The 26760-nt window shown below is 43.6% G+C and overlaps 1 protein-coding gene across 25 annotated transcripts in view; it reads left to right on the top strand.

Moving 5' to 3' along the window:
• CADPS (calcium dependent secretion activator) overlaps positions 1–26760 on the top strand; it is a 211808-nt gene that overhangs the window by 162756 nt on the left and 22292 nt on the right. For 8 of the 25 annotated variants that reach the window (XM_027722982.2, XM_039378813.1, XM_027722984.2 and 5 more), the window contains 6 exons: positions 5664–5810; positions 8912–9067; positions 11941–12088; positions 17793–17867; positions 18941–19024; positions 24062–24094. In XM_027722982.2, the coding sequence (XP_027578783.1) occupies positions 5664–5810; positions 8912–9067; positions 11941–12088; positions 17793–17867; positions 18941–19024; positions 24062–24094 (643 nt within the window). Of the gene's footprint in view, positions 1–5663; positions 5811–8911; positions 9068–11940; positions 12089–16446; positions 16462–17792; positions 17868–18940; positions 19025–24061; positions 24095–26760 lie in introns of all 25 variants that reach the window. The other 17 variants (XM_027722969.2, XM_027722966.2, XM_027722964.2 and 14 more) reach the window with 3 other exon arrangements.

The raw sequence follows: 26760 nt of genomic DNA, 5'->3' as shown, positions 1-26760 counted from the left end.
GTTGCTGTATAAAAGAACGTGTGGTCTTTCAGGGCTTTTCACACCAAATATGTTCCGTTTACAAGGAAAAGAGATTTTGTTCAGCAGCCAGCCTCCCATATGCAACCTGGAGTCTGAGTACCCAGGTTTTTTCCTTTCTTTCTTGTGCATCCTCAGCATCCGTAAGGATTCTGCCTGCCAAATCCCAGACTTTTTCTTGACACCTGATCATCCCCTCTGTTTTGAGTGGGGTTAGGTGGCTGGCATTCAGGAGCCTCTCTCACTTTCCATTTGCTGTCTTTGGTCTGCAGGCTAACAGGATTAAAAATCCTAAAAAATCTTGTTTCAAATAAGCAGATGTGACCCAGAAAACATACAAGAAATAGATCTTTCGAGTAGGAGAATGCCATTTTTACAGCCACTCCTTCAAGCAGAATTGCACTCCGAAGTTAGCATTAACTTCAGTTTGAGAGCTCTGCTTTGGTAATGAATGTGTTTGTATTTCCTTGTCTGTTATGAAACAGAGGCAGTTAATCCTGTGTGCTTGTCTACCTGGGTCAAGCACTCAATAAACAATTAATTTTGCTTTTTTCTTTTATCAGAAGCTGTCATCATTTTGGTCTTTAATTACTTTAGGGGCTTACCTATAGATGCCCATATGTACTTCGATGTGATGCTTGCCTGTGAAAATGCTTTGTCCCTGGGTATGCCATCACCTCTCATTTCAAAGTTATCTTTGATAGTTATAAAAGATCTTTTCTTAGTTCTCTTGTGATGGTTCTTTCCTTCTGGAGTTCCAGTTAGAGTACTTTGAACATTGCATTTCCAAGCAAAAGCCCAGGATTGACTCTTTCTCTTACAGGCTTGGGTATTTAAAAGATTTCTTCCATCAGGAAAGTGGGTGCTTTCCACAAGAAGCTTCTGTCCATCTGGTGAAAAGATGCACTGTGGTTTTTTTTTTCACTAGTTCATATTTTGTTCTTGTGTCTCGCACACAAAAGTGCGAGTTGCAAATGCTGGCTCAATGTGATGTGACCCGGTGAAGGAAGGCACCAGTGAGTGCCAGAGGGTGGCACATACAGTGCAAAAGAAAAGAGGAGTGTCATTCCTAGGATCTTATGACACTTTTGATGTTCTGTTCAGAACTAAATGTTAAGGCATCTTCATCTTTTGCCTCCTGGGCAGACCACCTGCTCCTCTTTGTCTGATCGACAGGGAACTTGCAGAGAAACTCAGGTTAGAGACTTAGTTTGTTTGATTTGCCCTCCTGTATCTACTGTCTTCTTCTCCTTCCACATGTCCATACTGCAGCACAGTTGAATTTTTGGCCATAGATTGTCAAATACTTTGGACCAGCCAATTCCCATCCAAATTGTGACCTTCTATTGCCACCTCTTCAGAAAAGCTTTTTGGAAATCGGGAACACTGTAGTATGTTCTCCCAGAGCTTTCCTCTGCTTTGAAGAAAGACCTTCAGGTTGGCCAGCAAAGGCAAACCATCATGGCTGTCTGTTCCACCAAGCTTCTTGTCCTGCTTAGGATCTCTACAGTGCACTGTGAGAAGGAAATCTCATTATCTCCTGTTAACCAAGAAATTATTCCACAGCACAGAGTCTTTTGAAAGGGTTTCTCTATGCTCATGCTTGCAATCAAGGCTGAAATATGTAGCCCTCCATAACCTGACCAGATGGCAGTTTGCAAGCATGTATTTCTTCTATTTTCATTGCCGAATATTCTGCACCTTATGCTCTGAGGAGTTAGGTACAGAAATCACTAACAGCGAGAGAGATACTGTTAAGTATTGAAAAAGTGGGGGGAAAAAAGCATGGATGTAATGTGCCTATGAGGGCTATGTAATCTGCCTCTGCAGAGCTGCTGAGTTTGCAGGGGGTCCGTGCCCTATAGCTAGAGCAGCTGGTGTGCTCGTATGAATCCACGGAGAGAAATGTGGAACGCTTGTCCTTCACACAGTCATCCAAGTTTGCAGGATACAGAGTAGGTCTGTTCTCTGGTGAGTTGAGAGGTCTTGGAAAAGTAGGGTTTGCAATGGGGTTTTTTTTTCATTCTAGCTTCTAAGAGAACACTGATTTATATCGCAGCCAACAGACACGTATGTGTGTGTGTGTGTCTCTGTGTGTGTGTCTGTGTTGAAAGATCTTTTTGAGCAAATGCTAAAGCTGGTGCAATGACAACCAGTTTCAATGGCTTGACTAAGATGTTACTCATTGACCCAGGGCTGTCTCTAACGCACTGTAGTCCTGGCTTTAGCATCTTTTAATTGCTCACTAACCCTTTGCAAACTACTTATAAATGTATCAATAATATAAATGTCAGAATTCGAACAATAGGATTATATTAATCACTTTATAAGGTTGTACAACTACAAAATGCCAGTGGAAAATGTTTCCCCTTAAAAGAAGCACCGTTGTAGTGAAAGTGAGTATTTTTGTTACTATTCTGGGTGTCAGTCACAGGAAGAGCACAGATTTGACTGCCTACTTCACTACCAAGCTCTTTGCTTCACATCAAGGCTTTTGTGAAAAGATTTGCTCTTGAGCATTTGCTCAGCCTCAGCAGTGAGGTTTTAAGTGTTTATAGGGATGGAAGAGACAGGCGTTTGCATCTTCCCTCACTAAATCGTTTCAGGCATCCCGTAGGAACTGAGCATTTAAGTATGGCCAAGAGTCTCATTTAGCTCTATTCTGAACCCAGGAGACAGCTCAGTAAAAATACTGTGATTTTTTCTGCCCTCCTTTCATTACTAGGGCAGCTCTACAGGAGCAGCCCCGGTGCCTTTGGACGTGTTCCGTGTGATCGGTGCTGCAGTACCGTGTGAGCGTTGGGATGTTGTCCAGGGGGACGTTGCCAGTCTGTTTGCACTGAGAATTTCCCAGCAGACAGTACAGGTGAAAGCCATTTTCACAGCTAACAGACACAAACGGGGCTGAAGCAGAAGAAGCCAAGAAAACAAGCAGTACAGCTCCAGAGCGTGCGTCTTTTATCAAACATATCAGGATCCAGTCCTGAAGCTGAGTCGTCTTAAATCAGACAGCCCTCATCTTGTTGATGCAAATGCCCACATTCCCTGCCTGATGGCTGAGGTTATATTTAGCCATCTATATTAAATAGGCATGGCTGGCTTCTAGAAACGGTTTCTCATCTTGGACCTGTAGTTTTATGGTCTGAGCAACTGTAGGCTTTATGGAACATTTGTTGGTAATATTAATCATTTTTTACAGGTCTCACTGCAACTGTTAGTCAGATAATTAGATCGGTTGAACCTGCAAAACTGTGCATGTCAATTCAGGAGAATATTTTTTAAATTAGCAACTGTATCTTAACATAATATACTCCATTATTTTGCTGTTTTGTTTTGTTTTAAGAATACTAACTTATTCTTGCAACATATTCTTGCATCAGCAAAATAATGTGTTGTATAAAAGAAATATGTTTCCGTGTGAATATAGTATACTGTTTACTCTAGAAGTCATATTTTATTAATACAGTGTTTTTATTAATATAACACTGTCACTTCTTGAATTTTAATATTAAAACCAAAGGTCCTCTGATTTATGTATTTACCATCTGGCTAAGTTATTTAAGTTGCTTTTCCTTATACATTTATATGTTGTCCACCTCTTGCTATTTCTTTATTCATTCCGTATCAGTATCTAACCACATGCACTGCCAGTTCTGAAGATTTAACACTCTCTCAATCACTATGGAGTCTGTGTCTCATTCAATAGTCATATCATCTTATCAGCAGATATAGTATGAATGGAAACAATGGGCATCTTTGTGATGGTAGTGAATTCTCCTGTCTGCTTATTGCCTGACAAAGACGACAAACAAGATAGCAGGAAATCAAATCTTCTAAGAAGTATATAAGGAAAAAAAAATAAGAACATAGTTGTGTTTTTTTCACTAGACGAATACTTTGATTTGTGATTTTTCTCCCCAACAAGGGATTTTATTCACAAAGGGAGAATAAGAATGAAGTGTATTCCCTAGTATTTGCCACCAATGACAGGCTGAGCTCTTGCAGAGGTGTGGTTCACATCGTCTGCTGCATTAGGAAACATTTATTCAGTGCAGCCAGCTCAGTTTCCATTACTTTGGGGTTTGATCCATAAAACTTGCAGTAAGAAATGAAGTTCAAAATGTGGCTCAGGAAGATTGCTAAGATTTGAATATGCCTTGAAAGACATAGTGTATAATTTGATAGTTTCCTAACAGTCCATATTATGCTGCCTGTACAGTAACTAATTTAATCCAGGGGAATGGGAGAGGCCTCCAGAGGTGGCATATCCTGATGCAGTGACTGAGACAGGGAAGTTTGGATGCTGAAGCAGTGTACATCAATAGAAAAGCTTTCAGTAGCTTCAGCAGTGCAGAGTGAAGCTGAAATCCTGAAGCCCTGATTCCATTTTCACTGAGCCCAGGTAACGATCCAGTGAAAACAGTGTCAAAATATCTGGTTTTGTTCCTCTTATGGGACTGTAAAACCACCTATGGGTTGTGTACCACTGGGCCATACAGCATTACTGGGTGAAGGCAGAAACAAGACATTCCTTGGAAACTGGCCCCTCTTCTGTGAGCCAGGAGACATGGGAGTTGGGTAATTGAGTTCTATCTTTTGCTGATTCCCAAATACCATTATGTTTTTATTTTGCACGTAAAACATGAGCTGTGATGAGATACCCATTAAAACAGATTTAGACCAATTAATAACATTTAGAGACCTAGCACACTGAAATATGTCAGGGTGGACTCCAGACTTTGGGCATGAGGTGCTGTTACACACAGGTTGTCTTAGGGGAGAATGTTACATTAAATCAAGACACTCACCCACTTTTGCATAACAGTTGCACATCTGAAAATACTGATTGAAGTCATGATGCCCAAGTACACATGCTTCATAAATTAACCTTTGAATGTCTTAATCACCTCATGGCCCATTTCCAGCCAAGAAACAGTTACATACCAGTCCTGGATTTATTTATGAAGTGCAGTTTATTCACAGTGCACATATGAGGGCTGGGCAACCTGCAGGACCCATTTTTTTCACACCCAGGAATGCAAGGGAGGATCAGGGCACAGTCTTCACTGAGGAAGAACCTTGTAGTTCACTGTTTCATCACTCCAGATTAGCCCTTCTTTGTTATTTATAGGGCCTAAGACAAAGAGAGGTTCTGCAGAGAAAGCCTGACTCCTCTGAATTCAGTGGCAAGATCTATTCGTTATTTCAATTCCTAATTCTTTAGCAGATCTCTTAGTTTAGCTCTTTCATCCAACCTAAGTGTGTAAGAACTGAAACTTTTACTTACAAGAGAGATTTTTTGGAAGAAAGGCTGCTCTCAGCACTTTGAAATGGTATCAGGACTTGAAGGTGGAGTTATTTTCATGGATGTTTGAGTACTTTTTTAATTTGCTACTTTGTGATTCTTCTTTCCATTCTGGTTTGTTTTGGGGGTTTTTTTAGGAACTTGATTTTTATTGCAGACTGCAAACCTAGTACACTTAAGCTTCCATACTCATGCTTCTTTCTGAAATGTTTTGCTTTAGTTTTTTAACTGTCCTTGTGCTGTGAACTTTGCAGATTTGTTTCTGAGTGTCATGTGCTTCTGCTACATCGGCATTGTCACTGTTATGGTATTTTTTTCTTTCTGTCTGTTTCTTCCACAGGAGTTTAACAAGTAATCTGCCCAATGTGAATCTACCAAATGTGAATCTCCCTAAAGTACCAAATCTACCAGTTAACATCCCACTAGGCATCCCACAAATGCCTAGCTTTTCTGCACCGTCATGGATGGCTGCTATTTATGATTCTGAGTGTGTATTCAGTTCAAATTAGATCTCATTTAAATTTAAAGTAATCTTGGCATGGATATGTATTGTTTGTTTCTGTGCATTACATAAAACTTTAAAGAGTGATACAGTTAATTAGACGTTTTCTGAATGAGACACTAGTGAATTTCTGGCATGTGTATTTTGAGGGTTTTTTTGTATAAATCTTGAAAATTTGTCTCAACTCCCACTGAGAGTTTGAGCAAGTATCTTGCTGTACAAAATAGCTGTCAACAGTGGGCCATGGTTTGAACAACATACAAACCACCGAACTTACAATGTGACATTATGTGTCTCAGCAAAGAGTTTTGTCCAAAAGAGATGAACCAATTTCAGTGCCAGTCAAACAATTTCTGTGGACCAGATGTAGATCTAAAAGTGAATTTTGTTTAATACAAGCTCTGCATTTCCCAGATTATTTTTGTCTTGATTTTGATGAAGCAATCTAAGAAAGAGCAGTACCCTGCAACAGTTTTTATTCGTGTTGGGGAAGGCCCCAGAGAGTTATTAAAGCTCCATAGCCATCATTGCTGCCTAAATAATGCCATGACAAACTAAAGAAAGATATTTCAATGTGAGCTTCAGATCATGGCTTAGAAAATCAGGCACAGTGCCAAAGCAGTCAGTCTGTAGGAGCCTTTTGTTCTGTGCTCTCACCTCCCCGTCCAAGTGTCCCAGGGTGCGTGTGTGGAGCTCAGAGGGAACATACCACAAAACCTCAGCACAGATTAGGCAAGTTCTCTTCTTATAGGAGATTTCCCTTAAAAGTCCCATCACTGAGCAGTGTGGAGGGTGGTACACAGTGGGCTCAACCCAAATCTTGTCATTTGAGGTGAACATCCCAACATGGACACACGTCTTGTCAATCCTCCTCCTAAATTCCTAGAGCGTTGTTTAGGGTTGGCATAGGGTGTTCTCAGCCAGCACTGTGGTGCTTTTCCTCTACCCTCTCACTTAAGAGGTAAAACTGAAGAACCCCCCAAAACTCCCCCCTTCAGTGTTACTGAAGCACCTGCAATTACATCTACACCTGGAGTCCACCAGAACATTTCTGTCATTAACCTGGCGGGATTGCAGAGCACCGGTAACAAATCAAAGTAAACCAAACACTGATGGGAGATTTTTTTTTAATACATTTTAAAAGCTTTTAAAACATTAGCATGGTTGTTTACGTTTCAAAGCCATACAACTCATATTCATGCTAAGATAGCTATATTAAAGGCTAGCTTAGGCAGTTGTCTGTAAAGAGTACATGAAAGTTTTAATCTTTCTCTGTGCATGCTTTGTGGTATTGCCCTTGAAAAGATAAGAATCATGTAATGACAGAAAATTGGATAATTCCTCTGAAAACGCTTGAGAATCAATGGTATACTGCAAGCTGCCTGCGTGATTAGAGTAATTGTGGTGCTTACAAGCAAAATAAGAACAGTGCATTTTGGAAATTAATATACTATATTGTTTACTTGGATGGAGCCCTAATCAAAAGTGAGAAAAAGACTGAGAATAATACTTTTAAAATTTTGAAACCAAATGGATGTCAGAATATTGCTGTTGTAGTAAATACCAATTACTATATTTGTACACATTAAATCACTTAAAATGTAAATTTATGCAGTTCAAAAACTGGGTTTAGACTGTTAAAGCTGATTTACACCTAAGCACAGGTTTGAACCAGGCACAACTGAAAACTGGTGGTAGATGAACATGTAAGACTGTTGTACAAACCTGTCCCCTGGCTAAAGGAAATGCCTGATTCTTTATCTTTTCATCTCTCTGGTTTCCTTTTACTCACCCTTCCCCTCCATCAAGGACATGTTACCTGTTGCTTAGTGTCAGATACGTTTCTCCTACAACCGAGACGATTCTTTATCTCGTTGACTGTAAGCCCAGGACCCCACAGGACCCCTTTGGCATGTTGGGACTACAGTTCTCACCTGGCAGTAGCCCTGTTTGCATTAGCTCCGAGCTCCTCTAGCATTAACTCAATGCAGCTGGCATCTGTCACAATAGAAACACCCTCCCTCATCTGTTTCTATAGATGATGTCAGCACAAGTGGTAATGCATGGTGTGTTAAATATCTTATAAATTACTGTGTTAGCATTAGTGGTATGCGAGGAGGGGGTTGAAACTCTTGAAGCTCCCTTGGTAATTGTTCTGGAGAAGAGAAAAAAAAAAAAAGTGAGGGAGAAGGAGAGAGGGAGAGAAAAGGGTTATGGATGCATAAATTTCTCTGCACAAACAGAGCGCAATCCAGTTCTGTATTTTTATTCTCTAAGTGGAGGTTTGAGATATAATTATACTGTGAAAAGAGCTGGTGTATCTACACACTCTGCAGGACCAAAGACTTCCATCTGGGCAGGACTATGGGTACAAGAATATGTGCTTGGAAGAGAAATTAAGAGTTTTGTGGCTGACCAAAGTTGTTGCAAAATAAATTTTAAAAGAATGGAAATTCATTGTCCTGTAACTGCCTTTGCAAGAAAAGGGTGCAGCAGTCAATCCTGCCAAAACTCCTGGATATGAGCTGCCTAGTGCCCTTAGCTCAATTTACTTACCCCAGGTTTTTTTCAGCTGTTCAAGAGATAAAGTGTGTCCTCGCTCACCACTTGTTAGCACTGTCCCTTACCTGGAAACAGGGCCTCAGTGGGGGGACAAGGCAAACTCAAGACATAATTCGGAGGGAGGAGAATTGCATGAAACCCTAAATCTTAATAACTGCATACAGCCTAGTATGACAGTTATTATCGATCAAGGATTTTCTCCCACAATTTCTGGCCTTAATTCTTAATAATCACATATGTTAATGTGGTTATTAACTAAGGCTGATTTTTACCATACTTCCCGTTAATATGTGTAACTCAATGTTGTCTTACTCATCTGGTCTGGAAAGTTTTGTGGGTGATGACAGCAAGGTAGATTAGGCAACTGTATGGTAAAACTCAAAATCCTGATGGTGGAGATGGCCAGCATTGTCCTGTGTATGAAAATACTGTCTGCCCTACATTTGTTGCAGGAATGGTCTCCACATCAGGTTGCAAAGAGCCTGATGCCACTTCTGACTTTTGTTCTCGTTTTGCCCTGCCAGCAACGGATCAGGCACCTCGGAAGATATGTTCTGGAAACTTGATGCCCTACAGACCTTCATTCGGGATTTGCACTGGCCTGAGGAGGAGTTTGGGAAACACTTAGAGCAGCGCTTGAAGCTTATGGCGAGTGACATGATTGAGTCCTGTGTGAAAAGGTGCGTGCCCATGAGCGAGCCAGTCGTGTTTCTCACAGCAGCTCACAGGATGCAATGGGTTTTTATGTCTTATTGTCAAGGAAATTTCATTTCAGCCACCATTTATTAGTGACCCCAGCCCAGCTCGGCCCAGCAGAGATGCGTTGGAAAGCCTGTTCCACCCTAAAAAGTGGAATTCACCCCATTGCCTGTGAATTATGGATTCTCCTAAGCAAGCACTTCTCTGTTGAGACTTTAGAGAGTGCCTTTTCACAGTAAGACAATAAATCACCCATTTTTTCAAGCTTTTTACATAGTTCTCATTTGCAGTGCTACACATGCAGTCAAACCTTTGTAAATGCAGTTTGGTGTGATGATCTTGAGTGCTGAAGGCATAACCCCGAGAAAGATCCCAGCACTCACCTAAAAAACACAGATCCATGACAAAAAAACAAGAAAAAAATTATCAGAAAAAGTGGATAGTATCTTGGCACACAGGTTTCACATCTGCTGCTGATTGAGAAAAGCTATTGTATTATCAGCCACATTATAGGATAGTCACCTGCAGGTCTTCCAAAACAGAGATTTCTTTAAAAAACCTTCTAGACATACTGGCAGCTGTCATTTTGAAAGCAAAATATTGAGGTTAAATTTCCAACCTCTCCACAACAATTTATATCCATTGGTATCAGAGGTGATGAGGCAAGAAGAAGAAATGAACTATGTATTTCATTGTGCAGAAATGCATAGACAAAGAGATGAACCAGAGGAAAAATGCATGTCAAGTACAGCTGGTACATGCTAGTATTAGCTGCAGTGTGTGATGTGGCTGTTCTATACCACAGTTTCCTGGCCCCTCTGTCAGTGTGAGTGTGACATTTATTATCTGTTCTCACAGCTTGGATGTGCAGTATCACCATAGAGGAAGGCACATTCAGTCCTTGGGATGCAGGCAGGAAGACAGGCAATGAGACTTGCTCTCTCACCATCCTGGAATAAACCCCAGTGCATTTAAAGTGCAGTGAGATGATGTCTTTGACATTGAGCAAGTCTCCCTCTATTGCAGCAGCCCATCCTTGGTCACTGAGCTTCAGTTCTCCTCCAGTTGTCAGACTGTCCTTTAGGAGCAAACTCAGTGCTGGAACTCTGCTCTCTGCTCTGCCGCAGCACCACAAGCAAAACTCTTACTTTCTTTTTTGGTTTTGGGGGGTTTTTTGTTTGGTTGGTTTTTGTTTGGTTTTTTTTTACTTTTGGTTTATTTTTTCTTTAATTGGAACCAAAGCCCCTTGGTTCCAGTTATAGCTGCAATGGTTTGTAGAAATCAAACCAGGTTAGCTCAGCTGAGGTAACTGGGAAAAATAAGCAAATTTCTTGGTACATCTGAAGAAGGGTTTGAGTGCTTGGAAGCCAGGGTTGGTTTTTTTTTCCAATTGCCTCAACCTTTCTACAAATGTGTTGCCCCCCTGTAAAAACCTGGCCCAGCTTGTACTGGTATGACTATAAATAATGGTTCTGAGCATAAGTAAGTAGGAACATGCTCCTTTCTGCAAGGAGATGGAAAATCCCAAGTCTCCTTAGGTCCTTTCAGTAATTACCAAGATTCTAGTCCCCGAGTCCAGGCTAAATCTGGCACTGGTAATTAAATCAGTTCAAATGCCACTGCTGATGTAAACCAATATGCTGCCTTCCCTATTTATATCACCTGCAAACAGGGCCTGGCTAAGGTTTCTTTAGCAATTTCAGTTTGACACAACATTTTTCTTCGCGTCTGTCTCTGAACTGTTGAATCCATGGAGGAGCCACCCCGCTTTCCGCACTTGGTTGTATTTCGGGGCTGTCAGGAAAGCAGACCTTGCAAGGAAGGCCTATTAACTAATAAATCCAGGCAAGAAGGACCTATGTACAAACTCAGATCTGATCCCGAGAACGGGAGCTTCACATTTGTAAATGAGTTTTCATTTGCATAACCCTTGGGGGATCATCCAAGTTCAGAGTTATGCCTGGGCTGCAGCTGATATTATTTGTTATTTCTAAATTGAAGCTCCTATGTTAATTTGTTGGCAGATTCTGTCTGATGTGATAATTGTTCTGTGTTAGGTTAGATTACTGAACTACCTCTGGAATATGCAGAGGGGCTCCAAAGAAAGGCAAGACAATGCCCACCACACTGCAGAGCATTCCCATGTTAGAGTCACAAATGCCTTGGTATTCAAAATATGACACGGGATCAGATTCTGTAGTCTTTGGCCCAACAAAGCTCTTGGTGTATCACTGTATCAGTTTGTAACTGCCAGAGATGTCAAATTTGTGCTCAGTGAGACCTCAGGAGAGCAGTGAGGTGTGGGCTTGTGCGATGCATGTGCGTGTGCTCCTACTGAAAAGACAATTAGGAATCTATGAACTTATAAGACAGTTAGGAACTTAGCAAGCAAATACCATCATGGAGACCTAAAAATGCAATGGTCTGGCAATGTCCTTTCAGTCAAGTGATGAAGGAGTTTCTGTTATTTGTAGCTGATATCAGGAAGCAATAGGAGCTTCCTCTAGTGTGGCAGGCTGTGGTTATAAACCAGCTAATGCAACCAAATTATAGATGTATGTTGACACTGCTGTTTGTAACATCATCACACTGTTTATCAAGCATGAGAAAGTCATAGTTTCCCTGAAACCATTGCACACTTTATAAATAGAGTGTATTCTGGAAAGTGGGTTTCTTTTTAAACTGGAAAATAATTTCTAGTAAAAGCACATTTGTAGCAATTGCACTATGGTACTCCCAGCAGCATTCGACTTTCTGGCTTCTCAGACTCTTCTCAGAATTGTTTCACGTTATTATTATTGGCTTCAGAATGTTTAAAAGCTACTGACACATCTTCTTCTACTTTCCTTCACAGAACAAGGATTGCATTTGAAGTAAAACTGCAGAAAACCAGCCGATCAACAGATTTCCGAGTCCCTCAGTCAATATGCACCATGTTTAATGTCATGGTGGATGCCAAAGCTCAGTCAACAAAGCTTTGCAGTATGGAAATGGGCCAAGAGGTAAAAATGAAGGTTCTTCCTTTCACAGCTTTTAAAAGCAATGTCATGAAATTTCCTATCTCCTGTTGTGCTCGTTTCAGAGACGTTGTATCGGTTGTGGATTTAGTCTTCCATAGAGAGTGTGCAGATGAATGTACAGGGGGTTGCTCTCAAATCTAATGAATAGAAACATTCGGAATCCCTGTCACTTAGGAGTGGCTTTTTGCAAGGACTGTGGTATGCATACGGTATCTCTCAAGCTTGGTTGATGCATGATGACCATATATATTGAGTCATTAACTGCACCTTGGAGCCAGGTGTCGGCAACACACTTTCTGTGTATGAGTGTGTTCTGTAGACAAACATAAGGAAAACAGAAGTGCCAAGTTGTTGCTGTGACGCTTGTAAGGAAAAACAAAACCCCACCAAAATAAAGAAATAACTTCCAAAAGTAGATTGAAATTCCAACTGCTTTGACTTCCTTTTGAGTACTGGCTATAATCAGCACATCACTGATCATTCTGGATTTCCAGGTTCTTAATGACTCAAGTTTCCAAACAACAAATCTGTTTTAATGAATTGCTGATTTTTATTTTCTACTGAAGCCATAGTTGCAGGTTGAAGTTTCTGTGAATTGATCTATGAACTAGAAAGAAATGGTAAATTGAAGTAGATTTAATGCATCATAATGATCATTTTGCTCCAGTGGCTTCAAGCCAAATTAAATATTCATATACCAGTCTAGAATAAATTCACAAACACTCTTTGGCTCTCCTATCCTGCTGCTTGTCAGCATTTCCTAGATAAGCCTTTTCACTACAGCTTTCCACGGTCAGATTTTGCAGTGAATCATTGCAAGTTGTTCCTGTGGTTTTTTTAGTTGTTCACTTCACTTCGTTCCTCCGAAAGAATTTCCTCCAAAGGCCACTGGATGCAGCAGGGCTCCTTGCCCTGATGTCAGTGGTGTTTGGATCAGATCCAGCTGTTCTTTTTATTTTTCTCATACATATTTCAGTTTTGACATTTTATTTGTGACAGTCACCTTGCAAGAGATTTCATACTGCCCGTCATCAGGTTCTTCCCTTGTCCTCCAGGTCAGCTGGGGCAGATCTTGAGTGGGTTTTTGTTGTCCGAGCCTGGACATGAACTTCTCTACCATTTTCTGTACCATATTCATACCCATTTATCTCCCTAAATCCCTCAGTCTGCAGGTGCTGCAGCATCTACCTTGGCAGTGCCCCGTCAGCTGGGATGGTCCATGTTTGTGATGCTCCCCACTGCAAACCAGCATCAAACCCTTATATTAGCACAGTCCCTGAGAACAGGGAGATTTTGGAGATCAAGCAGGCTGATATCATGACAGAGGAAGCTCATTGCATTTATAAAACTGTCAGGTTAAGTATTCAGATGTCACAAGACCTGTAACAAGAGCTGTGCCAGGCTATTGTGTGTCCGGGCACTCGCTGCTTCTTTCCATAACTACTTGTGATGCTCTCTGCTTGCCACAATTTCCTCCAAATTCTGAGCATCAGTCACAGTGTACACTGAGCCTGACTCGGGCTGCAGGTGAGAGGGGAGCAGGCGGTTGTTTCTTGGCTGTTCTGGGCTGCAGTGGAGATTCAGCTGCAAATCTGCCTGTGCTGCTTCCAGAAGGTGTTTGGTACAGCAGCTCAGAGACAGACGAACTCCTGTGGCAAGCAGCAGTTGCTGGGGCACAAGGTTTTTAGCAGATAGCTGAACTGATAGACCTGTAAAGCAGATGTAAATTATCGGTGCGTAAGTTACCATTTAGGGCTTCAGTATTTTATACACCTTCCCTTTTTCTTTTCTTTCTTTTAATGAGTGTTACTACCTCCCCCTCCATTCGCTCGTACCACTCCGTTTTTTGGCTACCTCCATCTCCTCTTCTTGAAGCTGTCTAAACCTGTGTGCTGAGATGGGCAGGCTGAGGAGCGAAAAAGTTTGGATCCTGGGCCATTACAGCCCAGGAGGGGAGGACAAAAGGCCACCCTGCCTATTCCAGTCCCCAGTGGAAATGATGAGGCAGTCAGATAGGTAGCAGAGAGACGGGCACCCAGGTTTCCAGCTTGCATCTTCCTCTGTAATTTGGAGAGCTGGGTCTGTGCCTCACTGAGTCCCTCTGTCCCACTGTCTCTGGTGTGTGGCAGTCACACAGCTCAGCAAGGGCTGCTGGCAACTCCACCAGGGAGGGAGAGAAGGGAGGGAGGGTCAGAAAAACTCGCTGACAGAACCATCCATTGGTGCTGCAGCCATCATGTGGCTCCTCCAGTCCATGGTCCCTGTGCAGATAGTTCAACAGGAGCAAAAAGGGCTCACATTGCCCACGACAATGTTCAGGCAGGGCTGTTTGCCCAGATCTAACTGGAGAAGACATTTTTATTAGAAACAAACCACTGATTTTTCTGACAGTTCTAGATGTACGTGGGCAGAGACTCTCTCAATACCTTACTTGACCTCACTCTGCAGCTTCCCTCCCACCCCAAAGGCCTTCCCTTCCACACTACCTTCAGCCACACTCACTTTAGCAGATACTTGAGTGCATTTTGCGAGCATTACCCTGTGAAACAAACACCCATCATTTCATTCCATTTCCTTGTCTCTAAAGGCAGCTGTTAAAACATTTGGTAAACATACTTTACCATCTTAAATATTTATTTTTCCTCTGAATTTTTAATACATCTAAGGGGATAAATGTATGTATTAAATGTTTCTCAGTTGGTCTAGTATGTTTCTATTTAATATCTAAGGTCAGATGGTCCTTAGAGAAATACAACGTACACACAATCTGTTACATGACAAGGCAAGATACTCATCACATAAAGTCAAGTTGAATCATTGTAGTGCACTGATTATGGATTGTAATAATTGAGCTAATAGAAAGCTGTGATGAAGTCGATCCAGAGCGGGGGCTACGCTGGGGAAAGCAAACCAGCTCTGCGATCTTTAACCTTGAGCATTTTCACGAGGAATGTAGAAGGAGCTGTTTAGAATTGCTGGTTTACGAGCCAGGCGTCTGTAAGCAGCACCAGGCGCTCGCTTTCCAAACCGCCGCCTTCTCCGACCCCGTCCTGGCCAAGGCTCGCCTTCCTGAGGTGGAACTGGGGCTGCAGCACAGGGAGCACAGGGTGCACATGGCTGTGGCTGCCCGGGGCAGGACCCTGAGCCTCACAGGCCCTGTCCTGCATGGTCACTGACCCTGGCACCGGGGCTGACTCCACCCTGGGAGTTGTGGCTGCGATGGGAATGAGCGCTCAGAGTCCTGCAACACCGCCTTGGTGCATGCCCAGGCTCCTTTCCTGCTCTCAGAGCAGCAGTTTTATTCCATCAGGGCTTTTATTTGCTTTATAAACAAGCTTTTGATTGAACATGCATCAGTCGGTGCATTTCACAGTGGATTGCTTTGCACACAGCTAGCCATGTTTGAGTTCAAGCTCATGACTTACTTGATGAAAGCCATTAGCTAAACGCTTGGTTGCAAGGTCTTACATACACAGAAAATGCAGTTGCAGAAGGAAGCTGTCGTGGGGCAGACACCCCAATATACACAGAGCCCCTCCTCCATCTCTCCTAGGAAGTCCTGACTGTGTCTGCCAAGGACATCAGCATCTTCTCCCTGTACCCAGCTCTTACAGGTCCCTGTCACCTCACAGCTGCATTGCAGCTGTGCTGGGAGCAGCCAGGTCAATCTGGGAGCTGATAAGGGCTAGCTCTGCATTAAACAGATTAATCATAACTATGATCCCATAAGGGACTGGTATATGTCTTGACCTGCAAAGCAGGACATGGGAATGGGAAGTGCCAATGCAAAAATCACCTGCTTGTTCGTGTATGTTTTCCCTGTACGTGGGCCCAGCAGATCGCAGCCTGTGGCGTGGTGGTGCCAGCTTGTCCTCCTGCCCAGGTGAGGCTCTGAGTGCCCCCAGCCAGGCCTTGGGCTGGGACGTGCTGTGCCACGTCCCCCTGCCCTGCCCCTGCCGCAGGGATCCCCCCAGCACAACCATCCCGGTGAGGGGTGTGCGGCTGCCCCGATGCCAAACCCTGCCTGTCAACAGCCGGGTCCCTTCCGCTTGGGAGCAAAATAAAACCATAACAGAGTGCCAGCAGTCAGCTACAATCCGGCCCCTTCCCACTGTTTTACTGCCTGCAAATCCTACAGGTAGCGATCTCTGGTATTTCAGCGAAAGGAGGTTTTGATCACATTTCATTTCCCATTGCTTATTGTTTCTGTGCATGATGCTGCTGTTCTCATACGTCTCTTTTTTTAAAAGATTTTGGTTTATTTATTGTTTATCTTCATATGTTCTTTTTCCTGTCTTTTGCACTTTCCTCTTTATTTCTGTCCCCAATCACCTGAAAAGTTTGCAAAAGAGTGGGTAAGTGTGTCCTACTTTTATTTTCTTTCTCCCGAATTCCTGTATTAATGTTACTGCCATAGAAAAAAATCCCCAAACCGCAGAGCAGTTCAGAGAGAACCCGTCAGACACTGAGACCAGCAGCTAGCATTTGTAAAGCCCTCGCAGTCTTCCTTCCCAAAGTCTGATTAGTATTTAAAGCAGATTTGTCTCTTTCAATGTGATTTGATGTTAACATTTTAAAACAATATTAATGCCAAGTGGTAATGAATATAGTGACTAGCACCAGTGCTTGAAATGTTTGACTGAAAAATCAAATGTTTTGTGTTGGAAAGCAGTCATAATCAGTATTTTCTCAGTCCATTGAAAATAAGAATATACTGTATGTTTTCACTAATTAAATCTTGTATTGGAAACAGGTCTTTTCTAAATTAGTAGAAGACTGTATTTTAGTACCTATTCTAGCCATATTGCAGCTGATTGCATCAGAGCTCCCAAGCTAAGCAAGGTTTGGCATGTGCAGAAATTGGGTTGAAGACTCAGAAGCGCTGATGCTGCAGGCACAGGCGTTGGTCAGCCAGTGCTGAGCTACTGCCACGGGATCTGCCAGCACCCAGGGCTTGGGGATACACTGCCTGCTGGCTTTTGCATGGGACAAAAAAGCTCGTTGTGGTTTGTTGGGTGGTTTTTAACTCTGTCTTACAGTCACTGAGCAAAGCATTTAAACAAGTGCTTAATTTGAGCCGTGTGCCTGCTGAACGCAGTGTAACACGGGTTCAGCTGCTTTGCTGCAGTGGGTGGGAAGGGTGCAACACCGGGGGAGTGGTTGAGGCCACTGCAAGCTCCCCTGGAGCAGCAGGTCCTCCCCACTCCCCTGCCGAGGGCTGGGTGGTTTGTGGTGCCCTGGGAAAGGGCTGCCTGTTCCCCTCCAGCAGCAGGTATATCTCATTGTCCGGTGCAGTCCATGTGCCAGATGGACAGGACAATGCCCACGAAAGTGGAGAAAAGGGACTTGGGGGTCTCTAGGAGCACTAGGTGCTGGTGCTCACAGGGATGGCAGAGCCTCCCCTCCGACACCCCCGTGTGGCTCCCGGAGCTGTGGGCACACAGAAGAAGGCAGGGTTTGCCCATGCTTCACAAACAGTTATAGGATTCTCCTGAATTCAAGGTCTCTCCTACAAGTGTCAGTGGTCACTGGTCAGTGCAGTGGGGCCCAGAGTAATAAGCTGCATAATTCTTCAGTTTAATACTGCGTGTTGTGGCTTACCAAGGGAAGAGACTGACAAGGGTAGAGCTGTTGGCTGTGATCAATGCTAATATTTTCCTCCCCCTCTCCTTTTATTTTTCTTTAGCACCAGTACCATTCAAAAATAGATGAACTAATTGAGGAAACCGTCAAAGAAATGATAACACTCCTAGTGGCAAAGGTAACCTTCGGCTTCAGGTGAAGTGATTCACTGTTAACATTGCATTTTTAATATGTGCGTTTCCATTAAAATGTGACACATTAAGATGTTGAATTGGCTTCTTGTTTCTCACAGGCAAGATCATACATCTCCCAGTCCTTTCATGGTGACTCTTTGATGATTAGGAACTGCGTGAGATGTAATACACTGCTGGCAGGGTTGCCATACTGGGCCAGAAGTGGTTTTAAGGAATGGGTGTTATGTTAATGGGGTAGCACCCCATGGTCAGCATCACCCCACAGCACTGGGGGTAGCTGTAGTCAGGGGGTGGCACTGCTAAATGCTGCTGCAGAGCCGTTGGGGTGGCACGAAGAGGTGGCCACCACTCCTACGCATGAGGTTGTGCGGACAAAATAGCTCATCTTGTGCAAGATCACCATATGCTCTCCTAAGAAATTAATTTAGAGGTGACAGTAGTGGGAAATACATTCCAAAATGTCAGGTTTAATTGTTTGGAAATTGTTTTTCGTCAGAGTCAGCTCCTCTAGCTCAGCTGCCAGCATTCCCCTTGGGTGGTTGTGTAGGTCTGGTGTGCTGTGCTAACACGGAGGGGAATTGGTATGTAGGGAGAAAGATGGTGGGGTGTGTTTTCCTTTAGTTTCAAACTTTCTGAGAACAAGTCATCCCTATTATACAGTGGAGACCTTTAAACATAATCCACCAACATATGCCAGTTTGATTCTTCTGCAAGAATACCCAGCTAGCTGCGTGTTTGACACGGCATACTGGGAGCAAGAACCACCGCCTTCCCCATCCAGACAGGCTCTGCTGGCTTCCCCACACACTGCACCCACGTCCTGTCCCCAGCATCACCCAGGACACAGAAGGGTGATTCCCACCCAGCAAGAGGTGCACCACTAGCGTACAAAAAGCAGCGCTCCTTTTTCCCCACTCCCCAGCCTGCTGTGCTCGGGGACGGGTGGTCTGTTGCTTTGTCAATGCTGAGAGCTCCACTGGCTTCTTTGAAGCTGATGATGACTTTTACACCTTTGTTCAATTATTAAAAATAATTGCAGTATTTTTTGTCTTCATAGTTTGTCACCATTTTGGAAGGAGTCTTGGCCAAACTGTCTAGATACGATGAAGGAACTTTGTTTTCTTCTTTCCTGTCATTTACTGTAAGTACAGACTATCGTTTCCTTTCTTTTTCTTTCTTTTTCTTTTTTTTGTGAGTTGTAGTCTGCCCTCCCAGGACTAGATGAGCTACATAATAATTCTGCCATTCTGTGATGTTTGATCACTGTAACCCCCATATGAATATACGAACAACCTGTATGCAGACATACAGTACATAAACACCCAAGATGCACAGAGTAAAGCCATTTCCAGTCATCATTCAGCTTGGTGGAGTTTATTCTGCAGAGGATAGGTATGAAGATGAAAAATATCATCACACTGTACATGCAATTTTCCTATCTAAAGAATTTGCTTCATTGCCATTTTGCATGACAAGTGTGTTTCTCTCAGTCTTCTGGACATAACAGTGACCATCTTAAGTAGTAAATAGCAAAGGAAATCTAGGGATTGTTTTTATGTTTCTAAAAGAGAACAAGGTAGAGGAAATGCCATGAGGTCATGCAGCAAAAGGTGCTTCTAATGACACATTTAATTTCTCCCTAACATTGCAGAACCAGTCCACAGCTCACCACATATTTCCTAGCAAGGTACAGGACCAGACCAATACCTGTGCAAAACTAGCCTGAGTATCCAGCAAGGATTTAACAATCTTAGCTGTATTCCAGAAAAGTGTTGTGATAGCTTCTTAGGACAAACACATGGCAGCTGATTTCCAAAGGTCTTCTAAAAATGCATGCCAGAAAGTTTACAAGAGAGTCTCTGTGCAAGCATGGCTTCACTCCTCTCAGCTCACAGACAGGTGTGCCCCCAAACACCTGTGTCTGGGGTGGTTGGAAAGTTGGGTTCACATTTCATTCTCCGGACCTGCTGCCCCCACGTGCAGGCAGAGACTGGGCAGGAGGCAGAAGGCACTGCTCTGAAAACTGGCAAGGCTTTCCAAAATCTTATTTTGGAGTTGTCTTAGTTGCTTGAAATTGTCTGTTGTTTGCTGCTCATGGGCCCTTTTGCTGAGTTTGAGGCAGTTTGGAATTGGGGTGGATGTAGGAAGACTTAACCAGCAGAGGCAAGAAACTCTGCTGGTGGGCAGCTGTGTGCACACAGTCTGGCAGCTTATCTGAACCACCCTATGGTTCAAACTAAGCATTCTGCCTTTTCAGGTGTGCTGGAGGCACTTTGTTCTTCCGAGAAGGGAGGAAGGGAGGGTATCCCAGTCACTGCCCCACAGTGCAGCTCTTTTCCCTGGATAACCCCTGTGTGATTACAGTCACAAGGCTGTGCACATTCCTGCTTGAGCAGATGCAGAGGGTGGCTTGGGGTGAATACCTGGATACCTTCCCTCGTTCCAGTGCTGTGGAGGGTTAGGAAATTCTTGTGTGCCAGCAGCAGAGGATGTGGAGGCGGCAGCTTTCCAGGCATCGGAAGTACCAGCATCAGCCCGCATAGACAGTGTAATGTGCAGCCCTTCCTTATCCATGAATCCAAGCTGTTCCTCGGTTGATGCTGCACTGCTCCCACCACATCCTACTGTTTACGCTGCCGAGTGCTGCTCCCTTTGATTGCTGAGCAAACCCTCTGGCTGCACCTGGGCTCTGGGCTCCAGTCAGGAGCCAGCACATCAGAGCATGGGGTTCAAACATCCTCAGACAGTCACTGACAGTTAACTGCCCCAGCAGCAGCAAAACTGCGGCTGTCCCACTCCGATGGCCCCACAGCCTTTGAGTGCAGTCCCAAAACCTCGATTTTCTGAGTTTCCAGCCAGAAAGGGGTGTATATTCAAATAGTTGCTGTGCATGGTGTGTGCATGCCTCCAGGAAAGTGCTGAGCCCTCGCCCACATCCAAGAGGCTGGGCGCACTGCGGAGGAGCAGGATTGCTCCTTCCTGGGAAAGGGATGTCTCTCGCTTTGGCCTGAGTGTTTGCTGGGATTCACTGGGAGAGGAGGCTGAGGAACAGCCCTGACCCCTTTGGCACTGGGCTTAGCAAGTCTCCTCTCCCTGCAGTAGTAATGTGACTTGCTGTGTTTAGTCTTTGCAATGGTAAATACAGAATCTCTCTCTTGTTACAGCATGCTTGCACCACCTCCCACGTTTTCCCTGTCTGAACAAATACAACAAAGTGTGATGGTCCAAGCCGCTGAGCTCCAGAAAGCATTAGTCTCCCACCCCCTTCCACCGACTTCTTTCATCGCGTGTTTTCCAGGCGCTCTGCAAGTGACATGTACTCGGGGGTCTTGTGACAGACAGTTTTATCACCTAGTAGGATATCCTCATTTCCAATTCTTGCCTCGAAATTCAAGATAAAATTAATGCATCTGTTGTCCTAATAAATTCTCACTAGCCACTTCTCCTTGCAGAGCACTTTGAGAGGAAAACACCCTTCTAAATTTGGCCAGACTTTTTTTTTTTTTCTGTTTGTTGATACATTTAAGTGCATCTTGGTGGCAGCAGCCCAGGCCCTGGCTGGGCGTCTGCATGTGCAGATCCACTGTGTCACAGGAATGCCAGCTGCTAAAATTCCCTGTAATCTGGATGGCCTCTGTAGGCAGAGCATTGCACCTATGGTAATTATAACCAAAGATTCCATGTTACCCGAGGGAGACAGAAGTAAAAGATCTTATTTTTGTTCTGCACAAAATTTGTATGGTAAACTGAGACGTTTCATGGCAAAGTCACATACTTTGCGAAAAACGGCAGCCTAGCAAAAATCACACAACATCCGGCAGTTTGGAAATTTCACTAAATGTAGCCAAATCTGAGTTTAAAGAAAAACAAGTAATTATTCTGATTAAAGGGGAGTGGGCAGGAGAAGCAGCTCAGTTTTTTTGTGGGTGGAGGGAGGAGATCGCAGGAAGCTGAGTTATTCTTGTCGCCTCTTGGCTTTGGAGAAGGTAGTTTAAAACAGTGGCGCTAAGCTGGACCCAAGAGTGCTAAATCTGCACTCAGATGGCAGGTTTGCCACTGCCTCACTTCATGCACTGCGTGGTATTTGAAGGTACAGGTGCATGGCACAGTGCAGCCTTGAGCGTGGACCCCAGCTTGAATTCTGCGGGCTTTCAGGCCACATCATTTTCCAAGCTTTCCTCCTGTCATTTGGCTTCTCTGCTTGGAAAAACTGCTGGTTTGGTGCTCACATGGGCAGCCCTGCCTGTGGCTGCTCCACACCAGTGCAGGTGTGCCATGACTGCCTGCTCCTCTGGAGATGCAGCCATTGGATGGGCTCCAGCTGCCTTCACTCACGGAGGCTGGGGCTCCTCAGCTCCCACTCCGCAGGAGCAAGCGATAGCGCTTCACTACCTCCCGAGAAAGTTGTGGGGATGAGTGTAGTGAAAGGGTGAGGTGTTCAGGCAGCTGGCTGGAAACAGGAATACCTGGAGACAAGTCTTCGCTGAGAGCAAGGGCTTGGTGCTGATTTTGTTACCTCCTTCATAAACTCCGTGCTGGGACGTGCCCCGTCCCCCTCCGGCAGCAGACCCTGGGTCTCACCACGGCAGCAGGCGCTCGGTGCCCTCCTCCTGCCCTTCCCTCTGTTCTTGCCCCCCGGCTCGGCAGCCCGGGCGCTGCCAATACTTGCAGCGTTCACCTCGGCAATTACCACCAGTCTGGTCTTTTGTATCGCCTCATTGTGCTTAATTATGCACCCCCCACACACACCATATGAGTGCTTCCACCCACTCTCACATTCTGTCTCACACATACATTCATTCTCTCATTCGGGACACATAATTTATTCATCCCAAGATGCAACTGTGTGCGTGTTATATTTAGGCTGTTTTAATGGTAGCTTTAGAAATATTTAAAAGCAGGTGAGCTTTTACACCCAAACAAAGATGGCCGGCAACGCTTACCCTAATTAAAAGCAGAAGTGTTGTGGAAAATCCCAGCCATACTCTTTCTAGACACGGTGCCTTATGCTACAGTGGGAAAAAGGTCTCTGTGGCCAGCTGGGCACTGCTCAGTTGGAAGAGTTGGCCCTGACGTCGAGGTCACCCCGCCTCCCATGCCTGCACCCTGCTGCATGGCAAACCACAGACAAAGTACATCTGGGGTCTTACAGCTCCCACCAACTTGTGAGGACACCACAGACTGCAGTGTCCACCTCTGATACCCCCCATTGAATAGTGTCTTTTAAAAGGGGGGGGAAATCATGGAAAAAATTATTTAGTTGTTCAGGGTCTGGGAAGCAGAAGAGCTTTGGGGCACTTCAGTGTAGCGTGGAGTGAGCACAGTGCCCCAACATGGTCTGTGAGCTCCTGTCAGCATCAGAGCCAGCAAAAAGGGAAAAAATAATCATTTTTTGTTTGAATTGATGTGAGGGAAGAACTGCAAGACCTCTCCGAAAATTCTCAGCCTAACAGAGCATCACAGTTTGGGTTGGAAGAGACCTCAAAAATCATCTAGTTGAAACCCTCCTGCCGTGGGCAGGGACACCTTCCACTAGACCAGGTTGCTCCAAGCCCCATCCAACCTTGCCCTGACAATGTCCCTGGCTGCAGCCTGCACAGCTGGGGGAAGCACACTATGAGCAGGACAATGGGAAGGGGGTAAAATCAGGGTCCTTCAGATGCTTTCTTGTGTCTTGGTGCAGGCCCCTGCCAGCCTCACTATACCATAATGCTCCCAGTGCCAGGGGAGTTCCCAAAATCCCCAGGATACAGCTCCCAACAGGAGAAACATGCACTGCCTTGGGAGACACGTGGCACCAGGTGGAGAGCGAGGCCTCCAAAGAAAATAACGATGTCTACTTATGAACCCCGTCTTCCCCCGCTCACTGAAGTAGAAGAGGGAGAAGCACAACTCCCACACTATCATCTGTTGCTATTAGAGCTTTAGCAGCAGTAAAGTTACCCTCCCAAAAAAAAAAAAAAAAAAAAAAAAAAAAAAAAAAAAAAAACCAAAAAACCCACAACAGAAATACCACCCTTTTAGACAGGAAAGTTAGTTTTATCACTCTTTTCAACCTTCTCAGAATTACATTGTCCCAAGTCTTGGCTGGGCAAAGTCTAAGAGATATTTAAAGAAAAAAAAGAAAAGACCTGAGAAGTTACTAATGGTGTAAACTGTCTTCTTGTTCCTTTTACAGGTGAAGGCTGCTTCCAAATACGTGGATGTACCCGTAAGCACAATTTAAACAACTTCTGTCATAGTAATTTGCATCGTGCTTTGGTTTATGGCATGTGTAACAACCCACATTATGCATTAGCAGCCAAGACTGAACCATGGGCTTTCACATTTCTAACATTTGAACTGGAAACAATATCTCCATGAAGTTAATAATGAGCAGTTACCCTCTTATGGAGACCTATGAGGCTGTTTAGGCAATAATTTGCAGATGGTGTCAAAAAGGTACCATATTTATGCAATTGGCTTGAATCACATTTAAAAAAAAATGGGAGCAGTACATTCTGTTAATTCTTCATCTGGACTTGTACAAATACAGTATAATTTCCAAACAAAAAGGTCCAGACATGTTAGAACTGAGCCAACACACATCTAACACATTAGCTAATCTATTTTATTTTTGTTCTTCTAATTGTTGGTTTATTTTACTCTTTCAGAAAATGACTTTTTTATTACTTTGGGGAAATGGTGATGAGCTAGCAACATGTGTTTGGGAAATTGTTAATGAAAATAATTTTTTCCATTTTTCTGTAATTGGTATAGGAAAACTGTACATGATCTCCTCTAATTAGACCTTGATTCATAAGGAAAAGAGCCCTTAATGTTCTTAGACAGAGCACTTAAGTTGCCAGAAATTTACATTTAAATTAAGTTGAAGTGGAATGTATGAATGTTGGCTGGAATAAGGGGTTACTGTAACATTTACAGGCAGAGAGATCCTGAGCAATTGCAAATTAAAAAAGATAAGATCTTAATATACCACACCAGTTCCTGCATCCAGTTAGACTGGACAGTGGAAATCTAGAATAACTCAGTTGAGTTTCATGACCTGCATGTATAATGTATGTATATTTAATGTGGATGGACTGCTCTACATGCTCTCATATGACAACATGATAAATTTATCAGACAACTTGGACCACATCATCTGCATTTGTGTTTCCATCCCTTTAGTCCAAGATAAACCTTGCCTACAAAATTATCATATTTTGAGCCCAGCATGGAAAAAACAAACTCTTGAACAGTAAGAGGTGTCACCTGGTTTAAAATACCTCAGATGCAGAGACTGGCATCCTGGAGTAATAGAAACAAGATATTTACAGCACTGAGAAGAAAAACTAAGAATTTATTTCTTGCCTTAAAAAATGTGGAGATCCTTCAGTTGAAATTCCTAGTTGTTTGAGTGCATCTTTAAATGCTTAGTCATCAGAAATTTGAGCACAGAACAGTAAGTAACTTCTAGAGCAAAGCATGGTCTTCTCTGAGGCCTCTGTGTTCCTGGGAAGTAAAGCGTCTTCAAGGAAGTGGTCTCAGTAAAACACTGTGTAACCCTTTCAAGCTTTTCCAAAAGCATTGTACCTGGGACACCTTTGTGAAGTCGGCAGCAGGAGGAGGGGAGTCTGCTCCCATCCTCAGAGCCAGAGAGATGCTCCAGTTCGTTGTGTAAAACAGAGCAGAAATCATTCATCTGAGCAATTTTTTGGCTGTTTCCCCACCTCCCCCTGGAAACGAAGCCACATTACAATGGCTTCCTTGAGGCTTCCTTGACAGCCTCAGTCTTTTTAATGAAATCAACCACCAGCCCCACACAGCATCCAAACCTGTGTGGAGGTCACCCCATGGTTCACAAGCCACTGCCTTTCCAGGGCGAGGAGAAAGAAAAACCTGTTTGAGTAGAGGACAGAGGGGAAATCCTCATATCAAATAGAAAACCATTACTTAAATCTCATTCCACAAATGTTGTTGCAATTGTCTGGGTACAAACCAATCCATCTACTGCCCTCTTGGAATGGGCACAATTGGCAGACTGAAAATTGCTTGAAAGTGTAACACTTGACTACTGCCACATTTGTGTTGTCCTCATTGTTTTTCAAATTAATACCTTGTCATTGTTGCAGTAGGTGTTAAGAAATGTCACTGCCTTCCCAAGGGCCAAGCACTGGCCCTTTGCTTGATAATTGTTTGCTTTGTATTAAAAAACTTCCTTCCTACTGTTTTCCAAACTGTCCTCATTTTCACCCTGGAAATTACACAGATGTGTTAACTAACTTCAATTTACAGTGGCTGACAATTGTATCTTGCAGAGAAATGATACTCTGTGATCTGAGGTAAATCACAGTAATGGAAACTAATGACACTAGTTATTAACAAACTTACAATGTGCCATGGAAATTTAATATTTTGTGGCAGCTCTTGTAATGACTCGTGTTACCGTATTTTAATGGGTTTCCTTTGAGGTAAGTTTGAATCCAATGTATCAAGGAATGTGAACTCAGAGAGGATTTTTTTGAAAGTATTTTCACATCCACCTGCTTCAGTTCTCATTTTCTTTAAAGGACTGCTGTTATCCCCAAAACCTTGGGTGCTTGTAGGTTACTCTTTAAAATCAGTTGAATTCTACAGAGAGCTGTAGAGATGCGCCAGCACAGGTGTCCTACACTTTAGCAGCAGCTTAAACATTCCTATAGACATACACTCTCTGACTTACCATTTACCCAATTTAATCTTAAAAGCAGCACTAAGTTTGAGGTAAAGTCAGGGTTATAAACACCAAAAGAAAGGTGATTTTGGAACGCCTCCTGCAACACCAGCTGCTTGCTGCACACATCCTCACATCGTAGAAGAAGCAGCAAGACCTCAGCTCTGGCTGTTTGCTCTCTG

This window comes from Pipra filicauda, unplaced genomic scaffold (assembly GCF_003945595.2).
Source record: "Pipra filicauda isolate LSUMZ 115617 unplaced genomic scaffold, ASM394559v2 scaffold148_size1903560_pilon, whole genome shotgun sequence".
NCBI lineage: Eukaryota > Metazoa > Chordata > Aves > Passeriformes > Pipridae > Pipra > Pipra filicauda.
This window is presented reverse-complemented; position numbering and strand designations above follow the sequence as displayed.